Source organism: Mytilus edulis, chromosome 1, assembly GCF_963676685.1.
Source record: "Mytilus edulis chromosome 1, xbMytEdul2.2, whole genome shotgun sequence".
Taxonomy (NCBI): domain Eukaryota; kingdom Metazoa; phylum Mollusca; class Bivalvia; order Mytilida; family Mytilidae; genus Mytilus; species Mytilus edulis.
The window spans coordinates 66502443-66524174 of NC_092344.1; the positions used below are offsets into that span (position 1 = coordinate 66502443).

Below are 21732 nucleotides of genomic sequence, written 5' to 3' on the forward strand. Positions count from 1 at the left end.
TATGAAATTATAGATAATTATCTCAGAGTTTTTTACCGCATGAACATATCTGTTTTGCGTTTATGATCTATTGTTTGTCGATATTTTGTCACCTGTTGTAGCAGAAAGCTGGCTACGAAATTTGCTTTCCTGATTGTTTTATGTTCCGTCAGGGAATTCCAAGAATATGATGTTACTTGTATTGAGCTTTTTACAGTTACAGGCTGCGGGTATGTGGTAAAAATGGTAATGAAGGAAAAATTGGTTCCCTACCAAAAAACATTGTTGCTGATGATCTCACTTCATATTTGCAAACATTTAACAAATAAATATGTGCTATTATTGAGAACTTTATCAATAAACCGTTTAAAACTTTCATCAATGTCAGTTTAAAATAAGATTAAGCTGTAGATCTTATAATTTAGTGAAGGTTATTGCTGCAAGTATATGTTTTCTTAAGTATTTTCCAAAATTGAAAGTGCAATTGTATGGCTAAAAAGTTCTGACTAAAATAAAATTGTGACTCACCACTGCAGTTGACCCAAATAAGTCCATAACTGTGATTTTTTATGCCCCATTTATGGGCATTATGTTTTCTGGTCTGTGAATCTGTTCGTCTGTTCGTTGTTTCGTCCGTCCGATCGTCCTGCTTCAGGTTAAAGTTTTTAGTCAAGGTAGTTTTTGATGAAGTTGAAGTCTAATAAACTTGAAACTTAGTACACATGTTCTTTATGATATGATCTTTCTAATTTTAATGCCAAATTAGAGATTTCCCCCATTTTTACGGTCCATTGAACATAGAAAATGATAGTGCAAATGGGGCATCTGTGTACTATGGACACATTCTTGTTTGTCCTGATATTAGTTAAACCCTGACTCTAAGTTGCCTATTCCATAGGTGATCAGACAGTTTGACATATATATATATATTTAAGGGACAAAAATGAGGATATTAAATAATTAACTTTAAATTTGTTTTAATTTTTATGTTTATGTTTTTAGATGTAGTGTTAGAGAACAATGTGAATCCAATGAGTCAGAACTAAGATGGCTGGGCTACAAAGGAGCAACGTGTACAAATATTACATCTGTTTACCCAGACAAACTTCAGAAGAACAACAAAGTTTCAAGGACTACAAGTGTATGTTTTATCACATTAAATATGGTGTCAACTTTATATCAATCTAAAGAATGCAGTTTTACTTAAAATAACCAAAGTATTAGACAATACAGGAGATACCTGCACCAACTATTACAACTACCTCCAAGAAAAATAGACATTCAAACATCACATTCATGACATTAATGGCCAACACATGGCTAAATAGCTGAATAAATAAATAAATAGACAAATCTTGTTCAAGTATTAGAAAAAATAATAACATTTTGTTGAAACATTAAAAATTCAGATGTTTGAAATTGAAAAATGAAATGATACAAATTTTAATAATTTTCAATAACAGAAGCATTTAAAATAACCTGATTCCAAGTCCAATATTACATGTATTAAATAGAATTCAGTTAATGTTCATTGCAAAACTATTATCAGGTAGCTACAGTCAGTTTCCATCTTTATGGGAATCTAATGTGTTTTTGTCAGGGATCGGAGTGGGAAAATCTTCCATTTAACGATAGGCATTCTTTATGGAAATAGCCCCCTATCGCTCAAATCTGCATTGGAATATTTTAAACCAGTATATGTCCTGAAAATAAACTTGTTTTCATAATTAGAAATTGTTATCAAATGAATTGGTAATATGAGAAAGATTGTGTCAGCAAGCTCCACTGTTTAAGGAAATGGAATTGTAACGAGAATGCAAATTGCCAATGTAATTTAGGCTCCCGTAATGCATTAAATTACACACTTGGAGTACAATATTTGATACATGGTTCTGTACAAAAATTATGATTAATGCGATAAAAACAAATTATATAAAATGATGCTGATACTGAAAGCAACATTCCGAATTAGTCACCAGCGTGTATATCGTTTACGCTTGTACGATGTTAAAGGTCAGAATATGGTCATGTCGGCTTTTATAAGGATTCTGTACTAAACCACTTGGTTATTTACTCCAGTGTAATTGGATTGTCAGAGTAACAAATCGCAAACATATCGCTGTCCTCAAGTTCATTTGTTTGTAATCATAGATCAGAAGTCTGGTGAAAAAAATGTAATTTGATTAAATCGCCATAATGACACAAAGTGTTAACAATACATGTGATATGCACTTTGATGTTTATAAAAAAAACTAGGGTAGCCATAACTCATCGATCAATTACGTTTATGATTGAAGTTATTAATCGTAATTATTAGATATTGAATAGGAATGAACTGATATTTATATTGCATTTTTTTTAAATCAAATTTGTTCGTCTTTCATTCGATAAACATCTGATTTTTAAAATATTGTTTGTCCAAATGTCATTTCAGAAATTCTCAATTGGTAAATGCAATCTTAGTGCATGTTGTGATGGAAAATATGTAACTTACTAAAGGAATTTAAGGACGGCAGTGTTCATTGTGTTATATTTGTGTTGCTAACAATCATTGAATATTGCTGATATTTCAGTTACTGAGGCTTCAAGTGTAAATATTCTGTCTCCTGGCGAGAGCAAAATTGCTTTACAAACTAGATAAAGATACCATATGAAAATTGAAAGAATAAGAAATTAAATTTTCATATTGAAATTAGCATTGATCCTTTGACACAGTCAAACGTTATATTGTTATCAAAATGAATTTTTTCAAGTGAAAAAATTAATAGTATTTTAGTGAAAATTATGAAGTATTTTATTTATTTTCAGTTAACTTTAAATATATCGAATCTACCAACATATAAGCCATTGAACGTGGTGTGTCAATTTTCTGGATATAATGCTGTACTGTCAACCAAAGCAAACAGGACATCATCGAACACCATGACATGCGAAACACCATTACCAAATCAGCTCCCATCATTCCCTGTTGGTGCAGGTAAGTGGTTATAGAACTCTTGGTATAATTAAGTGGATTCTTTTTTTAATTACGTGGGTACTGATTTTTTTGGTACGGAGAAGAAAAGGCAAAATCGAGAAAATTTGATTGCATGTTTTGGCCATAGTCTGCATACAACCTTGGGCTGTTTTCTGCTTTTTGCAAGAGTAAATACAATGGCAAACACTAAGTTATAGTAGGGAATTTTATTAAAGGGTTTAAGATTTAAAAAAAAGATATGATAAGGAATGGACATGCAACAATTCTCAATAGAACCCATGTTTCCATATGAAACTATTATCATCTACATGAAGGTCTAACTTGACAATGGAATATTCCTGCAAAAGAATTTAAATCAAGGTCTTTATGAATTAAGCACACCCTAAATAGTTTCAGGCTAAATGTTAACCACAGAGTTTTGGTTAATTACATGTACATGCTCAACTTATTACACAACTCCCAAGATGTCTGAGATACATGTGTCGTAATTTTATACGGTACATGTAGTCTATGATATTAGAGATATCGTAGATTACTTAATTCATTGTTGATCCTGTGAACAATATTTATTTATCAGTTAACCACAGAGTTATGATTCATCTCCTTACAATTGATATCCAGCTCTGTTAGATTTCCCTAGTCTGAAATTTTCCTTATCTGATGAACCAATATTACATCCCCTACTACTTCTCAGGAATTGAGGACTAATTTGAATGGAGAAAGTACCAACCCTTAATTGCTTCCCTGCTTTCTGAATTGTAGATTTCAGCAATACAAATTAGTTTTGAAAAGTGTTTTGAAGATAACTGACTTTGGTTGGTAAATGTTCTAGGTCACCAGTACTGGTTGTAGAGTTAATACAGGGTACCAGTTAGTATAAAGTTTTAAAGAATGATTCACTACAATCCCACAAAACTGATGATCTGTTCCTGTATGTTATCACTGATGACCAGTATACAGTTTCTTAATTAACTGGACCGCAGCTGTTTCCTTGCTTGTGAGATATCACAGGTTACCAGTTAGGTAGCTCCTTATCAGATGACCATTGCTTCTGTGGTTTCAGAGGTGACTAGTATAGCTTCCTTATCATGTGACCTCAAAATTCATTCATTATAATGTCCAGATAAATCTTTTGATGTTTATCTGCGCAGAGAACACATAGATAGCATACCTGTCTGTTAGCCGATCATCAATATTTAAACTTTTATGTGATGCTATCGGCACAGAAACAAATACTTAGACTAGAATTTAAACTTCTGTTTGATGGTTATCTATATGCATTGTCACGCTGATTTATTAAGATTTTGACCCTGTTAGTCAAGTGCAAATTAAAAAAAATTTTTGTCTTGCTTGCCTTTGGGAAGTTTTCATTCATTGAAGTGTACATCCTCCTTTTAAAATTTCTGTCAAACATTTAGCTCATTGGTTTCACCTTGTTTTTATCTAATTGTTAAGTACATCTCTGATGTTAATGGTAGATTTTATTATGCAAGATGTAAGCTGAAGACTTGTAAAACTACCTAATTGATAAGAAATAGCATGGGTAGAAAGTATTTTCTGACCACCTAGTTAGAAGTATTTGCTGTTTCTGGTACATTGTTGCATATAGTACAGTTCAAAGTGAGTATGTGCAGTGGCGGATCCAGAAATTTTCCTAAGGGTGGGGGGCGCTGACTGACCTAAGGGGGGCCCCTCAGTCATGCTTCAATGATTTCCTATATAATCAACCAAATTTTTTCCACAAAAGGGGGAGCCAGGACCACCCCCCCCCCCCCCCCCCCCCCCTGAATCCACCTATGATGTGATAGTGGTAGATTGATACTTATAAGGTCAAATACTGTATTGTACTGTACAAGTCAGACCATATTTTGGGAGTCATTTTTCGATTCTTTTAGTCTTATTTATACTCTTTGTCTGTTTGATTTTCATGGGTTTCATGGGTTCAGATGAACCATGAATTCAAATGTTTAACAAATTTCAAAATTCTACAGGTCTTCTTTGCTGAAATTGGCAAAACCACAGAATCAAATATCCACCAAAATGCAAGTTTTCCTCAATTCACAAAAATTGAAACCTACGAAAATAATTTAATATACAGTATATTTTTTGGCATTATATTTGAAGACTACATAATTGAAAGCAATCATTGATCAGTGGTAGACATTTAGGTTAGAAGGGTATCTACCCTTTTCAGTGACTTCCATCCCTCTCATCATCTCAAAATTTGTCTATTTTTTTTGTAGATATTTCCTTTCATTATGTGGTAGTTTTTTTACGGAAATCCCAGATACCTTGGGAATTTCACTTTGCATTCTTGCACAGATGGAGAAGAAAGTCATTAAAAAGTTTAAGATTCTAATGAAACAAATTAAAGGCATATTTATTCACCTGCTACTCAACCTTCAAATGACCTTGAGAAGATAAATATGGATTAATGCCATTTTAACTTAAAGACATAATGATACCTTCAGACATAATCATTGAAACATTAGAGTTTTCTATCTTATTTATCAAATACAAGTATTGATTAAAGGAGGGATTTCAAACTGGAATTTTGTTCATTGCCTTAATCTTTTTTCAGGGGGAAATGTTCAAATTGATTGATATTTTCCTACTGGGAATTCTGGGATTAAAATCTAGATGTTGACAAAAGAATCTATTACAAAAGAGGACAGATATTTGAAATTTAGATTAGTTCTTACTATATTGATGGGTTGTAATTGGAAATACTGTGCTTTCAGAGTTGTGTAAGATTATATCTTTATCGTATTTGGGTTTTTAATTAAGATTTTTTTAAAAGTTGATTGGATATAAGCAAGATTTTGTCTGTTAACACAGCCAGAGAGATATAAAAACATTAATGTTTTATGTCTGATACAAGTCACAAAGGCTTAGACTGTTTTCTGCTTTATACTTTTAGCATATTAGTTCTGTGTCATGGATTTTTCAAAAGGGGTATACTATAGGAGAGTAAAAAGGATATGAAATTGGTATTCATTGCCCTTCCAGTGCACCTGAAATCACCTCCAGTTTTGGTGGGTTTTGTTTTGTTCATGTTGTATAAAAATGAATGAAACTTGTCAGAAGCTTAATTTTTTAGGGTAAGCCCTTTTCGAGACACTTTTCTGCTCCTCTCTAGATGTAGCCAGACGGATTTGTACTTCCCAATTTTGATTTGTTTAGTATTGGTAATTAAAGGCATTTACACCATTTAGTTTAATGGTTGGGACATCAAGAGCAGGGAATTTGTTCTTAAGACATGAAAATAATTAACTTATACTTTGATATTGGCTTTGTTTACTAATAGAAGTGTTGAAAGTCATCATACTTAAGTTTGTGATGTACTCTTTACTACTGTAATATTACATTGACAGAAATAAAAATAGAAGAAGTGGTGTGATTACTTTAGAACAAAAGAAAAAAGTCAAATCACAAAAATACTGAACTTAAAGGTAAATCAATTCGGAAAGTCCATGATCACATGGCAAAATCAAATAACAAAACGCATCGAAAATGAATGGACAAGAACTGTCATATTCCTGACTTGGTACAGGCATTTTCAAATGTAGAAAATGGTGGATTAAACCTGGTTTTATAGTGCTAACTAACCCTCTCACTTTGAAAACATGTTTCCTAATACCTAATTTGTTGACTTTACAGAAATAACTTGTGGGGGAGATTGAAAATGTAAAATCCATGCTCATTTTCGTCAAGCATTATCTCAATTAGAGAAGTTATTTTCAGTTCTTTCTTAATGTGAATCATTGAAAAAAAACATTGTATAAATGATGTAACATATTTATTTATTTTGAAAGTTTGGAATGCATCATTAAGTTTCACACAGTTCTCTTTTACTCTCTGTTTCCTAATGCACTTGTAGAAATATAGTATCTAGTATTTCTGCTTATAATAGAGACAAGTATATGTATTGTAGAGGTTTTTCCTTGTAAATGTAATACATGTATTATACATAACCTGTGACTTTCTAGGTTAAATATTGATATCTTACTAGTAAGTTGCTTGTAACCTAGTCCTTACCACAGCTGTTGAAAAGCCAATTTAATTCATTCATCCATGCTTTGTGGAACAAGTACTTCTCGTTGAACTTATTACTGTCAAAAGGAGTGAGACACCTAATGAAACAAGAACTTGTCATGGTTTAGTAAGCACTGCTGATTAAATTCCATAAAACAATGGGGACATTGAACTAGGGTGTATATGAAGGAGTATACAATGACAAGTGGGGTTAATCTTGACAATTTATATTCTGATTGTAGTAATCCCTGGTAACTGATATTATGAATATTGGGTCTGTTGATTTGTAATGTATATAAGTCGGGAAAGTCAATAGATATGAGAAAAATTGTTTGAAAATTTTCAGAATAGATTTTTTTATCAGATTATGATGACTTATAATTTTTTTTAAAGATTTTAAGAATAGAATATTTAGTCAGATGTATATATATGATTAATTTTTTTACTAAGTGACATAGTATTTTTTAATAAGAATTTACGCAATGTCCATGTTAGTGCTCTTAGGAAGTCATAAGACATTAGAAAATTTAAACTGACTTAGGATTTTTAAGTTGTCCGTGTTTATTGTCTCTGAATATAAAAAAAAAACATGCAAAAAATTATTTGAGAAATTTTTAACAATAGAATTTTTATTTATATAATACGAGATATGATTAATTTTTGACAGAGTGACACAAGATATTTAAGAAGGTATAATGTAGTGTCCATGCTTATTCTCTCAGGAAGTGATATGCAAATTAAAATTTATTTTAGAATTTTTAAATAATTAATTTTTTTGTCATAAATGATTAATTTTGGACAAAGTGACAAGATTTTTAAAATTAGAACTTATTTATTCTCGTAGGAAGTTGATAGACATGCAAAAATGTAGTCAAAGAAATTTCTTAGAGTATTTTTTTTTTTATTATCGGATATGATTAATTTTTGACAAAGTGACATAGGATTGTAAAGTAGTTATACAGTGTTGGTGTTGATTCTCTTGTGGTTCTTAGACATTTTAAGCTGACAAAGCCTGTTGCCATATGATTTATTTACATATGATGCATGTTGCACATTATATGCAATCAGTATGCAGGTTTTGGGTTAGATAATCTAGTTTGCTTGGAGAGAGAAGCTGTTATGTGACAGTGGGTGTGTTTGCTAGTGTCAGTGATAACATCAACTATTTTGGTATGACAATATGACTGTGTGTCATAGTCTAGTAACAGCAACAACATGGAGATTAAGAATAACATTGCATAATTTAGGGAATTACTGACCGTTCAAGGGCTGTATAGCCAGTCAAGGTCGTTAAAAACTTAAAATCAAAAAAAGTAATATTGGGCAAAGAATACAGGATACATTGGAATATACATTTTTGGCAAAGGCAGCATAGAAACCTCTAATCTTTAATTTTTGGGGAACCTTTTATGAATTTCATATCCTGTAGTATTAGCAAGCTATAACTAGTTTATATTAAATTACTTTCTCACAGATTTATTCTATATTTCTCATTATGATTGCTAGAAAAAAATATTTCATTATAAGGCCAAAAAAAATATATGTCTGTTTCCTGCTGCCAAGGCAAAAAAATCAGGGTCGGTAGGTCAGGATTTTTTTTTTTTTTTTTTTTTTTTTTTTTTTAATTATTTTTGCACTCCCTGTCAGATTTGCAGATGGTTAAATGTCATGTTTGGTTAGGGTCCTTTACCCTAAAATCGTTTAATCTCTTTAAAGAAGCTTTAATTGAATAAGCCTCCCAGTGCCGACATTTTTTAAACCTTAATTGTAGCACATTTGTGCTGGAACATCTGAATGTATATCAAATACTGCATTGCTTAATTTCAAACCTAGGTTATATATTAATAACCTGCTTATCTATCACTTGCTTTGGAGAATTGGTTTTGAAACAATTGAACACTTGAGAAAAAATAAAGTTGAAAATCAGAAATACAGATGTATGTAACGCCATTATTATCTATCAGAATATGTCTGCAAATCACAGGAAATTGTAGCAAGTATGAAAACAAGTGTTATCTGGGTTTACATGCTCCACAGCTGTTACAGACAAGAATTGTAAATTGGTAGTGGTTTTATATAAGTACAATATACATGATATAGATTGATACATAAACAGGGGGTGGAGAGGGGGGCACTGTGCAAGCTGATTGTAAAAATGTTAAGAACATGATGATTAAGGCTTGAAGTGTCCTACAGTGTGAAGGGTAGGATATTTGATGACGATAAGGCCATGTTTGCTCGTATTTTGAAGTACTTTGTAGCTAACTAGATTGTTTTTTAGAAAGAGTGAGATATTTTGATAGTTGTGAGGGGTCAATGATGTTGAAATGGCTCTCAAATGGTTATGGGAGGGGGATGTTGTTTTTCATTACCAAATGTAAAGCAAGGTTTGAAAGATTATGGGGTATACATATTTCGTGTTTACACAAGTAGTTGTCATATTTGTCATAATTTTAACATCTGTTTATCAGATCAGCTCACATAAAAACATGCCTAACCTGATTCACCTCACAGCTCATATCTCGATGACTGCTGTGCAAAAATTTAAATTCATACATCACAGCACATGTCTTGGCTTATAATCTGTAGAATTAATTTGTAAGGCATTGGCACTAATACATGATAATTGCTAAAGATATGAAATATCAATCTGAAAAAAAAATGTTTGTGATAATGTATGAGTTATTGTCCTTGTATCTGCATTTTTGATATTAAATGTGTCACTAAACATAAACACAGCAGAATGGTGGACAACAAAAGTCAATTATGTTTTTACAGTACTGGGGTCTCTATTGAGAGATTGACATATTATATATTTGTCTTTTTTTTTGTAAGGCTGTGTGTTGACCCTCAGGTGTTTTTTTGGGGTCGTTGTGTTATTGGATTGCTGTCATATTGAGATATACTCTGTACCTTCTTTTATTCATATTACATAGTTTGTACAATGACTGATTTTGTCGGTTAATATTTTGTAGTTAGATCACCATTATTGACAAACCTGTGTTGCATATTTCCTGTTAGTGGAATCTTGACTTTTAATAATTGTCTGTGCCTTGTTTTACCATCTTCTCAAGACTATTAATAATGTAATTGAATTAAAGTACTGCCAGACAATTCCGTTTGAAGAATTCTCCGCCAAAATTGAGAACTTGATAGCTTCTGTCTTTGAAAATAGTATTAAATAAATGTCATACAGACAAAAAGAATTCTTTCTTATAAAGACCTGTTTTTTGTCTTGTGTACACCGGCAGTATTGTGAGAACGTTGACTAGAATCAGAATAGTTGTCATTCTTGTCCCAACGTTATGTAATCGGAATCAGTCATATTCGCTGTGGATAACTTGGTTACGTCTGTTTTCACGGGTTTCATGGTGCTAAGATGCATATTTTCTGCATTCATGTAACATCTGCATGTGCTTACTCTCATTAGAATATTAGCTTAATTTACATGTGATGCAAGAATCAACAAGTACATCTTGATTAAATTGTTTTTCTAAAAAAAAAGTTGTAAGAGAAAGAAAGATAATTATTTTCCAAGATATAAGGGTGTGTATAATGTTGAAATCGTTGACAATTAAATTAGAATACATGCTTGCTTTCTCACATTTCAGATGTCTTAGGTTTTTGTGGAATTTACGGTTATAATAATGAATTTTTAAATGGTTTTGGTATGTAAAGTGAAAACTTAAACAGTATCAGTGTCAGAAAATGTTTTCACTATTGAGGTTTTTTCTATGTTATTGTAACCTATAGGAGGGCGGTAAAATTACAACACATAAGATCAGAATCATACCCTTAATATGACATTTTTACAATAAAAAAATAGAATTTGATATTCTACCTGATAGAAAAAAGAGCTATGTTATATATACACCCAATTCAAAGCAATGACTGTGCCAGTCCCTAACCCCTCTTACAATTATGTAAAATAGAAGAAAACTTTTTGTTGACAATAAAATCAGGTGACATGCTTGTTTTCTCTGACATTTCAGTTGTCTTAAGGTTTTTGTGAAATCTACGGTTATAATTATGAATTTTTAAAAGGTTTTGGTTTGAAAGTGAAAACTTAAACAATATCAATGTCAGAAAATGTTTTTCACTATTGAATTCTATATTATTGTAACCTATAGGAGGATGGACTACTAGAATAACCACACGTTAGATCAGATTTGTAACCTAAATATGACATTTTACAATAAAATAACATAATTGAAAAAATCATTTGCATGTTCTATTTGATGAAAAATAAAGACTATTATATATGACTCCAGATCAAAGAAAAAGCACGTCATCTACCCCTATTTATTTTGGAAAGTTTTTACTTTGAAACTGGAGCAAATTAAAGATAAAAATTGCAACTGATACAGTGCCCCTTTAAAAGCTAACATTTAAGCTATCTAGTGACTTTCACAACAATTAACGAAAACCAGTTCAACAAAACTCAATTGGTTAATTATGAATAGTCACCTGTTTTAATTTTCTGTTTAATATGGAAAAATAACCAAGAAGCAGCTCACAAAATACTTGTTTTCCATTTGAAATAAGAGACATTAAAGAATTGTTAAATCAGTTTAGTACTTTCCTTCTTTTGGTCTTGATGAGTTGCTTAAGAACTAGTTATCTTTTCCTGCAAAAAAATCATGTCAAATATTTGTACCAGAAATTTCCAATTTGTGACATACCGCGATTTGCGTTGGACACAGCGTATTTAATACTTGTAACCCGAATATTTCATGCCCTTCTGGTAATCTTTCTATATTCTCCGTAGATGACACTGTCATCATTGAGCAGCAGATTTTGTCAACATAATCGTTTTAAAGTACTCGAAACAAGAAATATGAAAACAGAAATTTTATAAACAGGAAGTTCGAATGAAACGAAATTATTGACGGTTACCGGTAACTGAAATGAACAAAATCCCGAAATCGTAAATTTTGCAAAATAAAAAAAATCGGGGCGGGCAGGGATGAAAATCTATCAATTAATTTTAATTGGCCTTATATGGAAAAATATCCAAGAAGCAGCTCACAAAATACTTGTTTTCCATTGAAATAAGAGACATTAAAGAATTGTTAAATCAGTTTAGTACTTTCCTTCTTTTGGTCTTGATGAGTTTCTTAAGAACTAGTTATCTTTTCTTGTAAAAAAAAAGCATGTCAAATATTTGTACCAGTTAAAAGATATACAGAGTATAAGAAAGATTCTAAAGCATTACTAGAGCGGATATGTTTTAATTACATCTGTTTTCAATTTCCAATTGTCTTTTAAGGACCATTGTTTATTACGTAATACACAATAATGACATCAAATAAAACAATCATTAGTAAAGCTTTATTTTAAGTTTAAATGAGGAATATATCACTTAAGACGATTAGAATCTTAGTAATGACCTGTTCATGAAGTGCTGACTTAGATAGATGTACTTTGCTTCAGATCTGAAGAAAATTGTGTGATATCTGGGGAATTGTTTCTTGATTACATTCCAAGGCAAAGCGTTTTGACGGTTTGATGGTTGGTGGAATCATGTCAGGTTGTTCTGCATTATGTAATGGTGTTAACTGTTTTCTTTGCAAGGGGAAGTAAAGTTCTCCTGGGGGTTCATATTTCACAAATTGTTTAAAATTATGAAAATATTTTTATACTTCCTTGTTCAAGGGGTGTGTCCTTTGGGTATATTAACACCTTATTAGGGCATTGTTCGGAAGCAAAGGATAAAGTGGTAGAAAGACAACCTAATTAGATTTTGAATTTATAAACTATAGGTGATAATTGATCTTTTGGTATCTAGAATAGGTATCTGTTGTCTTAAATTGTGTCCGTGCAGAGACTGTATTTTAATTGCATAGTAGTTAGAAATAGCAACGATGTAAAACTATAATCTTAGCTTGCAAAAGGTTGTGCTTCTCTCTGGAAAACTCTTGCTTCCTCTATCAATAAAAACTAGCTGCAATAATATCCAAGAGTACTGAAAGTGGCATTAAACACTAACTATCAATCAGGCAATCAATACGGTTCTTTAATCTGTATTTATATCCCTTTGTCCAAGGTGATATTGCTAGATACTGATTGATTGTTGTGTGGCATTTGTAGCATGCTTAAATTGATCAACACAAAACAAACAAATTATCTAAGACCGTGAAGTTAGGTGTTCAGGAATGGTGAACAGTTTCTACCCTTCAAGAGGTTCAAGAGGTTCATTGTTGCTGAGATAAAATAACAAACAAGTGACATTTAATTGTCAACCATTTAATATGGTAGCAGTATTTATCTCATAATCACAAGTTCCAACGCAATGGTAAAAAAAAAAAATAACAATTAAACGAAAATTGTTTGGAAAAGTAACAACAATGAAGGGAACATGACAAGCATCATCTAGCAAACAGAAACTGATGCTTGAATCTAAGCTACTTTTCTGGTTCAAAATCATAATATTTTTTCTTTCCATTTCAGATCACATCATTATGAAGTTGTCTGTTGTCATCGACAAACGTTTGTTTGTGTCCACTAACTTCACCTTCTTTGATTGCGAGGTACACAGTGATGATGCGTAAGTATATCTTATTGATTTTGTTAGATGGTGGAGGACAGGAGGCTATTTTGGTTGTTAAGAAACTTTACTATGCTTGTCAGGCTACTGTTCTGTCGTTGACTAGGATGCAATGGTGTAAGTTTTTACAACATTCTCCATTCAAGAAAATGAAAGGAAAATTGGTCTTTGCTAAAAACTTATAACATTTGTTGTTCACCTATTCCCATCAAATCCTCTAAAAAATTAGTACAAAACAAATAATAATGAATTCACAGTACAGTTGGCCCTTTGGGCTACTTATATATAATTTATAATTGTATAATATTATGTAAACATATTTTTTGTTGTAGTCTTTGTAAGTGTTAACAATATGCCAGACAGTCCCAGACTTACTTGAATTATAACACAAAGCAATAGTTTATTGGTACTTAAAGTGTTGACACAAATTGAGGAAATAGGGTTTATTTTATCATATATTTCATTTCATGTTCATAAGATAAAAGATTTGTATTTTCCTTTCTTTTGTCAATTACAATCAAGTTTGGCAAAGAGAGTTCTTCCTGTGTTTTAGTTGACAGACGTGATCTTGCAGTAAGGGTCAATTACAAGCGGAGTTCTGTACTTGTTGGTATCCTGAAAGCTGATATAAATAGGCTAGATACTGCATGATAATACTTGCTCTTAGCTTCTTTTTTTAGCTCACTTGGTTCAAAGGAAAGCCAGTGTGAGATTTTGTGATCACTTTTTGTCTGTCTGTCTGTGACATTCATCATTAACTTTTAAAGAAGTCTTCTCTGCTGAAATTACTGGGTCAGTTGGATCAAATTTTTGCCTGCATTACTTTAAGATGAATTACTTTGAAAGGTGTTTTCAATAACCCTGTCACTTGAGCAAGTTGGGGCTATTGCTCAAAAAGGACATAGTACTTTAATTTTTAAAAAGAAAAAAAGTCTAAAAATCCAGAAATCCTAAAATATTCACCAACCAACATAACTACTACAGTTAATTTTAGATAGACATAGTTGTCAGTGTTGCAAAAAAAATTGTCTAATTCACTTATGGTCTTGTATTCCATCATGAGTTGGACAATGAAGTTTACCGTTTGGCTTTTTTACATAATTGATGAATTGATAATAGATTGATTGTTAGCTAATAGTTGATCATACTAGTTTGGGATAGACTTGCATTTTTTTTAGTGACAGTTTCTTTAAGTCACATTTATCTTTACTCAACTAAAGTAAACGATAATATCATAACTATAAACCAGACATTGAATGACTCAGAGTCAATAACCAATAAATTCTGTTGTCATTCAGAAACCCCTTCTCAAAGTGTTAAGACATGCAAGGTAAGATTAGGTATTTCCTGAAGGAGTTAACCTAGAGTTCAAACTTACGCTGCAGTCGCCCAGAATGTCATTGATAATTTTCTGTGTTCAGGGTGTCTAGGTAAATATTTGTACACCTGTCTGTTACCTTTGGATTGTGATATAATACAATATGTTTTTATCGGTCTTTCGTTAATCTATGGAGGTTAATTTTTTTATTTTTTTTTTATAAGGTTTTTGGTGCATAGCTACATGTTTTTATCAGTTTTCATTACTCTATGGAGGTTAATTTTTTATTTTATTTCTCATAAGGTTAAGTTTTTTGTGCATTGTGCTATTTGTCAAAAATGGAACCTTGACCTGGGTCATGTGATGGTTCCCACCCCCTTTATTAAGACACCTAGATTGTAACAGGACAAATCAATCTCAAAGCTTAATTTTGTATTCAAACCGTTTGAAGAAAATGTGATTATTGTTAACATATTATATTTGGAAGTGATGGATCCATTTTGTTGTTTTACCAAGTTGCCAAAAGCCAGAGTCAAAGGTGATATTCGAGAAAAAAAATGATCTTTTCTTCAGGTTGCTATTTTATGACATAGTATCAATGTTATAACTGCATTTCTAGCACCTCATATAGCCAAATATTTTTGCCTTCCAATTTTTTTGCTCCGATCGTAATTTATTAATGTTAATCTCAAATAGTACTATGGAATGCAATATATTCAGTATGTTTGATTTTGATAGTAGAACTCTTTTGTACACAACACCAATGTCATTGACAATGTAAATTATTTTACAACATTAAACTGTTTAGGACACTTTGATATTGTCAACTTAATAATGTTTTCTCCGTGATAACAGGAAATTGCTCCTGATTTAATATGATTGATTTTTTATTTACACAGATATTATGTGTCCAAATTAGCCAATATTTGCTCCGTAAAAACTCTCCGCAAATATAATGATGCTTCTTTATAAGTTTTGACACTGATTAATAAGCCATGGAAATAATTATAGCCTTTTCTGTATTAGATCTATTGTCCTTTTAATCTTGGGCAACTTTTTTAATATGATTAATTTGACGGAGATGATAATTGTATCGTAATCGCTATAAATTGTATTACTACAAGATAAGTAACTTGATCAACATTTCTCTTATTATATTGATTTGGTGTATTACATGTCTTACTAAGGTTTTATTTACAAGAACTCTTTTGAAAGGGTATACACATTTATACTGACTGAGATATCATAAACTGTATACAGATTTATAAAAATTAATGTCTGAGTGCTTTGTTCATTAAGGTCCAGAATAATTGTGGTCTGTGTATGTTAAAGTGTCTTGGTATATCTTCAAGACATCAGCTGATCTAAACTAATAGCCAACAGTACAGAATAAACCTTTACCTGAAATAAATTGAAATAATTGTAGTTCTGTGAGCAGACATTATGGTATTTAAGGATGTATATGACCAAGTATTATCAGTATGAAAGTTGTATAATTTTGTACATTACTTATATACATATAGGAAACAGAACTTTCATCAAATGTCTTGATTTTTTTGTTGGCAAAAGCAGGAAAAAAGATGATCAGACAAATTTACATGAAAAAAGCTATTTTCCAAGTAACTGCTGACAAAGCATGCATAGCAAAAATGACAACCACTTTTCTGACCTGATTTTTAAACATGAAATGTTAACACTTCTGACAAGACATCAAGACATGAAATTCTTTTATGGACCAGACAGTCACATAATAAGTGTGATGCAATTTACAGATGTACACTTGTCATTTAATAAAGTTTAGATTGAAATGCATTTTGTAAATTAACAGAAAGAATTGTCACAAGTATTTGACATTCTACACTTTACAGCTAGAATGACCAAAGATGTATCAAGTTTTCAGACTTTCCCTGAAATTTTGTAGACTTACAGAAAGATTGTCACAAACAACTGAAGATACATCAAGTTTTGAGGCTTGCCTGAAAATTTGTAGACTTTAAGATAAATTGTCACAAATATTTGACATTCTACACTTTACCACTAGAATGATGAAGATGCATCAAGTTTTAAGACGTTGCTTGATTTGATTTTGTCCTAATATGGTGGGACTGTTCGGAAATCTGTCATACAGATATGACAGTTCACACTTTAAAGCATTTGGGACAGACGCACATGACAATGATGAATTAGAATTTAAGCTGACAATTGTTGCTTAGGGTTGATTAGAGAATTGAACTGGAATTGGCCATTGAAACAGGATGCCTCTGAAAATCTTTGCATAGGCCTTCGCTCTGATAGTATTGATAGAAGACACAACGCCAACTGTTGCTCATGGTTGATTAGAAGATTTAACAATTCAATAAATGATTAGTGATTCACTCTTGTTCTGATGCAGAGTTTTTTTTCCTTGCAATTAATTTACTCCAATTTATAAAAGAATAAATCACAATTTGGCGGCAATCAATCAGCCATCTTTGTTTTATTTATATGAAGGAATGGTAATAAAAGTATTAGTATCTGGTGGTATTAAAGTGTTCTTGGTTGAAATCAAGCAATTTCAGTGACAGTTTGAAAAGATAAGGCAAGAAGAATCTGGAATTTATTCAAAAACTAGGACTCCATGTCTATAATACCAGGGTTTTTGCAATACTTTTATGTTTGTTCTCATTTGGATTGGCAGCTTAATGACATTAATGACTTACAATAAAATGACTTTAGATGCAGGTTGCATTAATTTAGATAGGAATATTAAAATTTAATGGAAAAAAATATTAAAAATAGAAAATAGGTTTTTCTAGATAATTTTTTTCTTTTATTTAAGAAACATGATAATCTTTGACATTTTATGACATTAAATCTTTTGAAAAAACCTAGTCAAAAGATAAAAATTAATATTGAAATCAAATATATTGTAGGATGATATAAAAAAAAATGTAAGACATGTATGAAGATATGTGGAAACCTGAGAAGCAGAACTAATCATGTTTTTGACATATATGCTAATTCTTAAGTGATTTATGAAATTTTAATAATCGAACAATCTGGTTAATCTGGATTCTGAATTCAACTTTCGAAACTGTCTTTACATGTATCGTAATTTCCAAAGCTTAATGAGAATAATCACTCAGACTGCTAAAAAAACAAAAAAATGAATCTTTCCCTAGATAGTTGGTCTAGACTTTGGTACATAAATGAATATATTCATTATTAGGTGTTTTAAGCTATTAACAAGTAACTCTGTCCCACAGCAATGAGTTGTCACCTATTTATTGTTCTATTAGTGTAAGTGGTGGTTTGGGAATTACTGTTTATAACACTTTTTTGCGGAAATTTGACTTTATTATTCTTTCCACTTTCCTTATGCCTTCCCTTGTCTGGCTTCCAATTTGCACTTCTGGATTCAATTGCCGCAAATTTGGGAAATGTTATGTATAATAATGAATAAAGAATCTATTATATATTTGGTGAACTTGTTTGTCTGTCTGTTATAAAAGTGCTTCTCTTTGAATATAGACATTATTTCTAAAAAAACAGTTGTTGGCATGACACGGGTTATGTTCTTCTCATATATTTTATGATAGTATGATACTAAACCCCTAACGGGAGGGATTGTACCTGATATTCATATGATGAAGACATAATCTTTCAATCAGTTTAATTGAGATCTGGAGCTGGCATGTCAGTTAACTGCTAGTAGTCTTTTGTTATTTATGTATTATTGTCATTTTATTTATTTTCTTTTGTTACATCTTTTGACATCAGACTCGGACTTCTCTTGAACTGAATTTTAATGTGCGTATTGTTATTGTTTTACTTTTCTACATTGGCTAGAGGTATAGGGGGAGGGTTGAGATCTCATAAACATGTTTAACCCCGCCGCAATTTTGCGCCTGTCCCAAGTCAGGAGCCTCTGGCCTTTGTTAGTCTTGTATGATTTTAAATTTTAGTTTCTTGTGTATAATTCGGAGTTTAGTATGACGTCCATTATCACTGTACTATTATGCATATTTTAGGGGCCAGCTGAAGGACACCTACGGGTGCGGGAATTCTCGCTACATTGAAGACCCATTGGTTGCCTTCGGCTGTTGTTTGCTCTATGGTCGGGTGGTTGTCGCTTTGACATATTCACCATTTCCTTTCTCAATTTTATTTTAGCATGCTATGAAAGTACCTGCACATATGAAATTGCTCCTAACTTTCACAGAACGAGAAACATTGATAAAGATCATCCCCTTAATCTCCATTTGGATTGTTTGATAGGGGAGAAGTAAAAGTGCAATCAAAGCCTCAATTTAAATGTACAGTTTATTGATAGGGACCTATTGCTATTATTTACTGTTATAGTAAATCACAAATAAGGGCTTCACTAAAATAGGCCCCTAAAATGCACAGTATATTGTTAAGGTGTATGGTAAACCACTTAGATTGTTGACTCTATGGAAAATGACAGTACAAGCCTCTAACTAAATGTACAATATAATGCTAGGGTGCTTTGTAAATTGCTTCTAGAGTTGGGCTAGAGTTTATCTAAGTTGGATTGCAATTGAGAGGAATATCTGACGTAACAGTTCTGATGTATGAGGATACACAAATTTAAAAAAGTAGTAAAAATTATGAATTTAAAAAAAACTCAAAACCTCTAAACATCTTAAGTGCAAAACAGATAGTAAAAATAGAGAATTATTACTGATACTTGTAATTTTATACTGATAAGAAAATAATGATAGGTCTGTGAAGCAGTTATATACATCTTCTCAAGAGCAATTTAAAGATTTTTACAGGCTGTCCATCAATCATACAGACTTTAAAATGATACTTTCATTATAATCAATAGGAACCATAGACAAAACATATCACTAATGTAGTTATCATAATAGACACAGGCTTTTTTTTTATTTTATAGATAAACCCGGAAAACAGTAAAAATAATATTTTTCCAAATGATGTGGTAACGATTTAATCAAAAACAGACATTAGTTATTAGTGTATATGTTGAAATTTGTTATTTAATCGAGCTGGGATACTAACCAGACTCTCTGTAAATGTTTCCACAGAAAATTGGTTTGTAAGGTGATGCCCATGATAATGTTTTTTACATATATCAATGTTGGTATAATAGATCCAGCTCTGAGCATAGTGATTTAACACAAATCTATAGGAATTGACCTGGTTTTGTCCAGAATATGTGTGGTGATATATTTGCCACTGTACATATAAATTACAATGTTTTAATCAGATCCTTAGAATCATGCAAAAGTTTATCTCATAGGGTGTATGCAAAGAGGCCCCTATGCATTAATTTAGGCCCCATCCTTTCAATTTATAATTTCCATTTAGCTGTGTATCAGTCCTCATCCTTCAATAGTTCATCTGAGACTCTGCATCAAAAATTTCTAGATAAAACACAGTGTTGACAACAAGAAATTACAATGCAAACTTTTATTTTGGTCTTATTTGTTTGAAATAAAATTTAAAAGAATGGACAAAAATGTTTTCAACTTAAATTTATCTGTTCATGCTTACATAACTAAAAAGGCTGCTAAAACAATTATGATACACCTACATAATGTTGAAACAGGTAACTCCAAATTTTGATTTAGGTGGATATTGATCGATAATTACAGAGGGCGGACAAGATTCTAATTAAGTATGAGTGATTGGTGTTTGCTGAATGACAATTGTCCAAATTAGAAATTAAAGTAATAACATGGTTTACAAAATAAATATACATCTTATATGTAAAATTTTCAAAAAATCATGTTTTTTCTCTCTTCAGATGTTACAAGTGTAGTCTGAGCAAGTTCAACTGTACATGGTGTATCAAGAACCATATGTGTACATATTATCCACTTCAGGATTGCAGTGAGACAGATGAATTTGTAGCAGCTTCGAATGTAAGTTGACGTCTGCCACCTAAAAGAGTGGGAAATCTTTAAAATGTATATTCTAATTTTAAGTCAAATCTTAAGTAGATTGAATACAATTGAAGGATTTATCTTAAACAGGAAAGTTGCTAATAGATCTGCAAAGATCTCTCAATGATACTAGACAATGAATCAGTATTCAAAAACTTTGCATTAAAGATCAGTCTAAAGACCAAGAGGGATTTCATTAAAGCAATGTCCTTGATTTTTTTCTTCTATAAAGAGCGTTAATTATTTTAACTATTTGAAATTATCAATTGTCTGTCAACCTACGACTTTCTGTGTAAAAAGTAAAATAACAAAAATATAGAACTCCAAGGGAGATTCTAATGGTGAAATCAAAAGCTCAAACACATCAAAGGAATGGAAAACAACCGTCATATTCCTGACTTAGTACAGACATTTTCTTATGTAGAAGATAGTGGATTAAACCTGTACTTGAATACCTGGTTTTATAGATAACTTAACCTCAAATTGTCTCTAATATACATATGCAAAATATTATCGCATATATGTGAAACTGTCTATTGAACAGAAATGCCTTGCATGAATTCTAGATTCTTATTTTCAACAAAGTATATATGTCAATAGTTATCGAAGGTACCAGACTTATAACTTAATATGCCAGATGAGCATTTCATCTACATAAGACTCATCAGTGAGGCTCAGATTAAAATGGTTAGAAAGCCAAACAAGTTCAAAGTTGAAGAGCATTAAGGATGTACTTAGGTGAGGTTAGGTGAAAATTAATTAAGAAGTTAAAATTGATACTACATTGTATAAGCTGGTAGAGCATCAATTAAGGATAAAAATAAGCTAAAAATATTGATAGGTCATGGACCTCCTTTTCGAGATATTTGAGATTTAAAATATGGCAGGAAAAGGCTGACTCAGACTTTTACCTTATATTTGCATTGGTATTTTTAGGTCTCAAAACAAAAGAAAGAAAATTAAG

At 31.5% G+C, this 21732-nt stretch overlaps 1 protein-coding gene across 2 annotated transcripts in view; it reads left to right on the plus strand.

Moving 5' to 3' along the window:
• Positions 1 to 21732, plus strand: part of LOC139487474 (plexin-A4-like) — a 111157-nt gene that overhangs the window by 61619 nt on the left and 27806 nt on the right. For both annotated transcript variants that reach the window (XM_071272298.1, XM_071272307.1), the window contains exons 6-9: positions 982 to 1120; positions 2788 to 2956; positions 13442 to 13538; positions 20630 to 20747. In XM_071272298.1, coding sequence (XP_071128399.1) covers positions 982 to 1120; positions 2788 to 2956; positions 13442 to 13538; positions 20630 to 20747 — 523 coding nt within the window. The remainder of the gene's footprint in view (positions 1 to 981; positions 1121 to 2787; positions 2957 to 13441; positions 13539 to 20629; positions 20748 to 21732) is intronic.